A 6083-nucleotide genomic window follows, 5' to 3' on the forward strand; every position below is an offset into this window, starting at 1 on the left:
TCAACCCCCACTCCCCCTGTCTTAGGGTATGGCGGCTTAGAAAATCTGCCTTCACGTTTTCTATCCCCTTTATGTGAAGGGCGCTGAGGGATAGGAGGTTTCGCTCTGCTAGACCAAGGATTCTGTCTGCCACCACCATCAGAGGGCGTGACCTTGTCCCTCCTTGGTGATTCACATAGGCTACTGCGGTCCGGTTGTCGGACCTGACCTGGACATGGTGATTTTGGATGTGAGGGAGGAAGCCCCTGAGGGATCTTTCTACTGCCCAAAGCTCCTTTAAGTTTGAGGATGATCCCCTCTCGTGGTAAGCCCAGTGACCCTGTATTGAGAGTTCTGCCAGATGACCCCCCCCATCCGGAACTGCTTGCGTCGGTCGTAACTACCCGATCTATCGATCTGGACCATTGAACGCCTGTGGTCAGATTTCCCCTGACTGTCCACCACGAAAGAGAATCTACTACTTCTGGGGAGAGAGAGAGCCTGCCTTCTAAACGCCCGTTGCAGGACCTCTGTGCTGACAGGACCTCCCACTGAAGCCGCCTCATATGCCCCTGGGCCCACATTACTGCTGGGAGACAGGCCGTCATAGAACCCAGGAGGGACATTGCCTCTCTCAGAGACATCTCTGGAGCTTGAATGGCCTTCGAGACTAATGCAATTAACCTGCAGATTTTGTCCTCTGGGAAGAAGCAGGTTTGACGACGAGAGTCTAGGATTAGACCCAGAAAGGTCTGAGTCCTGGAGGGGGTTAGTCTTGATTTTTGGAAATTTACTAACCACCCCAGCTGATGCAACACTTCCGTGACCACTAGGAGCTGACTGGAGCAGTGGGCTTCTGTTTTCCCTATTATCAAGAAGTCGTCTAAATATGGCACGATCACTACATTCTTGATCCGTAGGAAGGCTGTTACTTCTGCTATTAGTTTCGTAAATATTCTCGGGGCAATGGAGAGGCCAAAGGGTAGGGCAGCAAACTGAAAATGCCTCAGCTTCCCCTGAATAAACAGGGCTACTCTCAGATACTTCTGATACTCCGGATGGATTGGGACGTGATAATATGCGTCCTTCAAGTCTATTACAGCCATAAAGCAGTTGCGATGTAAGAGCTTCACTGCCGAGCTTACTGACTCCATCTTGAAAGTCTGGTTTTCTACTACTTGGTTCAGACTCCTGAGGTTGATGATGGTCCTTAAGGACCCGTTTGGTTTTTTTATTATGAATAGTGGGGAATAGAACCCCCTCCCTCTCTGTGTTGCTGGTACTTCGAGAAGGACCTGCTTTCCTACTAACTCTAACACTTCTGATTCCAGGGCTAATTGTTCTTCCTGGACCTTTCGTAGGGGGGTAACCACAAAGGTCCGCCAGGGGGTCTGGCTGAACCGGATCTTCAGGCCCCCACTGATAATTTTCAGTATCCATGGGTTCGTTGTTATCGCGTCCCAAGCTGGAAAAAAGTGGGAAAGCCTTCCACCCACTTCCAGCCTGGCGTCATTGGGAGGATCTCTTCGAACTCGAGGATGGTCCTCCAAACATGTAGCCAGATTCTTTTTTGGACTTGGCTTCCCATTTCTTTTTGTCTCCCGGAGGACGACCCCGGTTAAATTTTCTCCTCCGAAAACTAAATCTTCTTGGTTCCCCCGAAAATCCCGGGAACCCTTTGGTTTTATCGCCTGCTTTTTCTAACAGGTCCTCTAACTTTTGGCCAAACAGGAGTCTACCGTCACACGGGAGGGAGCACAATTTCTGTTTCGAAGGTAGGTCGCCTGGGCAACCCTTGAGCCACAAGGCCCGCCTGGCTGCGTTGGATAGTCCCGCTGCCCTAGCTGACAGTCTGACCGAGTCAGCTGAAGAGTCGGCCAGGAAGGCCGATGCTGTTTGAATTAAAGGTAGCTCTGCAAGTATTGCCTGCCTGGAGACCTTTTTATCTTTAAGCTGGTCTTCCAGCTGTTGGAGCCACACCATCAAGGACCTCCCCACACAGGTGCTAGCCACCGCTGGTTTTAGGCCACCTGCTGCCGCCTCCCACGTGTGGCGCAGGAAGGAGTCAGCTCTTTTATCCAGGGCATCTTTTAGGACGCCAGAGTCCTCCAAGGGCAGGGAAGATCTCTTTGATGACCTTGCCACAGTCCCGTCCACCTTGGGGATCTTATCCCAAGGTTCCGCATCCTTCTCTTCGAAGGGGTACTTTCTTTTGGAGAAGGAGGGTAAAGCCCCTGATCTCTCAGGTCTCCTCCACTCCCGGTCAATGAGGCCCTGAATCTTACTGTTCACCGGAAATGAGCGTCTCTTCCTCCCAAGCCCGCAAACATGATGTCCTCCCGGGATTTAGATGCTCTCTCTTCCTCCAGACCCATGGTTGATCTTACTGCCCTAACCAGTCTGTCTGTATTCTCCATGGGGAAGCAGGGTCTACCGCCCCCCGATGAGGAAGAGGACGATGAATCCCACTGCTCCTCGGACTGGGAGGAATCAGAGACGGAGGAAACCTCTCTACGGGGCCTTTTCTTCCCTCTAAGGAACCCCTTCAGGGACCCCTGAACTTCTGCATGTACTATGGACTTTAAATTTGCAGCAAAATCCTGGGAATTCTCAGCTATGGTTTTGGTCACACAGCCCTGGCAAAGTGGTTTCTGCCACTCTACTGAGAGAGAAGCTTGGCAAAGGGCACACATCCTATGCTTTTGCTTGGCACTACTCTTCTTAGGCTCCTAAAAAAAGGAAGCACATAAGAGACTTCCCGTTACTAACCAGTGACATTCACGAAGCTCACTCACCCTCGGAGGTCACAAACGGGTACCGGATTCGGAGGCTGTCGCGGAACTGATGATTCCATTCTGGATGGTCCCGAGGCGCTCGAAGCCTTACTCCTGCGGCTGCCACTACGATTACTCGAGCGGCTGTCTGTATACGATGCATCCCTCTGCTTCTGTTGCTGAGGTGGGGGGGTAAGCTGCTGCTCCTGGCTATCTGGATCAGCCATGTCTCAGAAGCGCACCACGCTTCCAGGATAGCTCCCCCCCCCCTTAAATATAGGGCCATCCAGCCTCCTCCGGTCTGTGGGCCCTCCCCCTTCCTCAGGCCGGAGCTCCGTTGAAAAAAAACGGCCTGGGACGCTCCGATGGGCGCCGCCATCTTGGATCGGCGCCGCCTCCTGACGTCACCCAGCGCGCCGCTCCCAGCGTGCCCTGCACCGTGATGTCAGGCGCGTCACACCCGGAAGCGTTCCACACTGCAGGGGGAGGACGGCGCCGCGGTCTCCGGGAGGACAGAGCCTGCCTCACCGCGTGCGCCCCGCTCGGCGCAGAGACCCCAGGGGAAGCTGCGGACGGCGCTTCTGGGATACTGAACCCGGTGCACAGGCCAGTGCCCGCTCTTCCACACCGGGACAACCCCAGGTAAGTCTTCTTTCCAGACAGGTTCCCCATCAAGGACAGGAAACCAACTGAAGCGAGGGAGAGGTACCGCCCTTTTATTTCAGACGGTTTTCTGTCCTTGGTGGGGCGGATCCTCTCTCTCAAGGTGTGCTGTCATGGGGGAGGGGAAAAAAAGGGGATTCTAAAACATGATTAAAAGGTATTATTGATCTCAATATTATTGTAGCGATTTAATGTCCAAAGTATAAAGTGCAAGTGCTAAATATCTCTATGCGCTATAAAAATCAACCATATATCATGTCCTGTTAATAATATTTAAACAAAGATATCATGTATCATGTCCTGTTCTTGCATTCAGATCATGGTGCTATGTAAAGACAGTACCGAAATAGTTGCATAAGAAGCATGTTATACAAACAGGGATGGGATCACTGAAGGCAAGTAGTAGTAAATCTGAAGGGGGTACTTACATGATCCTCTCTCTCAAGGTGTGCTGTCATGGGGGAGGGGAAAAAAAGGGGATTCTAAAACATGATTAAAAGGTATTATTGATCTCAATATTATTGTAGCGATTTAATGTCCAAAGTATAAAGTGCAAGTGCTAAATATCTCTATGCGCTATAAAAATCAACCATATATCATGTCCTGTTAATAATATTTAAACAAAGATATCATGTATCATGTCCTGTTCTTGCATTCAGATCATGGTGCTATGTAAAGACAGTACCGAAATAGTTGCATAAGAAGCATGTTATACAAACAGGGATGGGATCACTGAAGGCAAGTAGTAGTAAATCTGAAGGGGGTACTTACATGGCTCAATTTCATGGTCTGCAGGTGATAGGACTGAGATTTACCCCAACGACGCCGTTTCGCCTTGGGTTCCTTTCAAAAGGGGGAAGAACCCCAAGGCGAAACGGCGTCGTTGGGGTAAATCTCAGTCCTATCACCTGCAGACCATGAAATTGAGCCATGTAAGTACCCCCTTCAGATTTACTACTACTTGCCTTCAGTGATCCCATCCCTGTTTGTATAACATGCTTCTTATGCAACTATTTCGGTACTGTCTTTACATAGCACCATGATCTGAATGCAAGAACAGGACATGATACATGACATCTTTGTTTAAATATTATTAACAGGACATGATATATGGTTGATTTTTATAGCGCATAGAGATATTTAGCACTTGCACTTTATACATTACATCGCTACAATAATATTGAGATCAACAGTACCTTTAATCATGTTTGGAATCCCCTTTTTTTGCACTAGCACCTTATCAGGGAATGAGTGCAATAGAAATAGATAGTTACACGGGGTTTAACACCTAATTACTGTTAATTATACCAATGAGGAAACTTATAATTATGATACAAGTCTGCAAATGATAGCTGAGTGTTGATTTCGGAAGTACCTGTATTTTACCTAAATTTTTGTTTTAGATGGACTGAAATAAAATTTGTATATCTTTTAAAAGAAATCTTGTTGATATCTTCCTAAAAAAAAAACAACTGGACTCATCTAGCTTTGTTTTTTTGTTGTGGCAATACTAATGAGTTATGCGCCTGTTTCCAGGGAATGTCTGCAAGCGGATATACTGAAAATGTCAGAAACTATTAATAAGAATTTATTATAAGGCAACGCCGGTATAGAACGCCAGAAATCCCTTTAACATGGATTGTGTCATGATCCGACCTATGTTCTTAGCTATAGACACTTTGTATCTTTTTACCACCATGATTTACCCTGGAGATGGAGCCTTTTACCATTGGTGATTGATGGGTGGTGGTGGGGTGTTTTCCATCATGGCTGGTGGGCCTTCATATGATGCACCCTGTACACATGATACTTGGCCTGATGAAGCTCCTCAGACTGAGCTGACATTTCCCAGCTGGCAGCATGGCTGCTATGGGCACCCTCTGGCATCATCTTACCTGCTGATTCCTGTCAACAAGGGCATCAATAGAGCAGAGCCAGAACACCACCATACTCCTGAGCAGCTCCCACGTGGCCTTACTCTTATAGGCTTCCTGCGTGTTCTCAAAACTCATGGTGCCAGCAGGGCAAGACTTGTGGGTCTGGGTCCCACTCCGCTCCATGTGATCCACCTGGGAGCCCAGTGGACATGACTGTGCCCCCTCCTCGGCTGCCTGCTCCTTCGCCTTGGCTGCAGCTGCTGTGGATCTCATCCGTGCTGCCAGTGTGAGCGGGCACCTGAGGCCAGCTGCCAGCCTTATGGCCGAGGACATCTTGCTGCACGCCATGGGTGACGCTGTCTGTACAGAAGAGAACACGTGAAGGTGCGCGCGGATGGCACCCGAAGGGTGTGATAGGAAACACAGCAAGCCCCGCCTCCGTCACACACCCCCGCACTCTGATTGGCTCCAGCCCATTATATAACTTGGTCACAGCAGCAGGCGTAAACAAACTTGTCATGCGCCTCGGTCCTGAGTTAAAAGGCGGGCGATACAGGAAGCTGCCGCTAACAGCGACCTGCTCAGATAGATGTAATCTGCGGCTCTGAGGAGCTCCCGTGATAAGGAGGCCTGAGAGACTGTGGAGGGAGCAGGGGAAACGCTGCTGGTCGGTGCTGATAACCGCAAGTCACATGCTCAGAGCGGCTACGCGCAAGGTGGCTGATTCCAGAGAGCAGCAGAACTGCTGATAGAATGAACCTGCCGCAGAGAGACTACACGAAGGAGTCTA

The 6083-nt window shown here is 49.6% G+C and overlaps 1 protein-coding gene across 1 annotated transcript in view; it reads right to left on the reverse strand.

Moving 5' to 3' along the window:
• Window positions 1–5733, reverse strand: part of PRODH (proline dehydrogenase 1) — a 159044-nt gene extending 153311 nt beyond the window's left edge. Inside the window, exon 1 of the mRNA XM_073673295.1 lies at window positions 5312–5733. Within this exon, the coding sequence (XP_073529396.1) occupies window positions 5312–5641 (330 nt within the window). The 5' untranslated portion in view covers window positions 5642–5733. The remainder of the gene's footprint in view (window positions 1–5311) is intronic.
• Window positions 5734–6083: the final 350 nt, after the last annotated feature.

The sequence above is a fragment of the Phyllobates terribilis genome, unplaced genomic scaffold (genome assembly GCF_046119375.1).
Source record: "Phyllobates terribilis strain yellow unplaced genomic scaffold, ASM4611937v1 Scaffold_1__5_contigs__length_1240528914, whole genome shotgun sequence".
NCBI lineage: Eukaryota > Metazoa > Chordata > Amphibia > Anura > Dendrobatidae > Phyllobates > Phyllobates terribilis.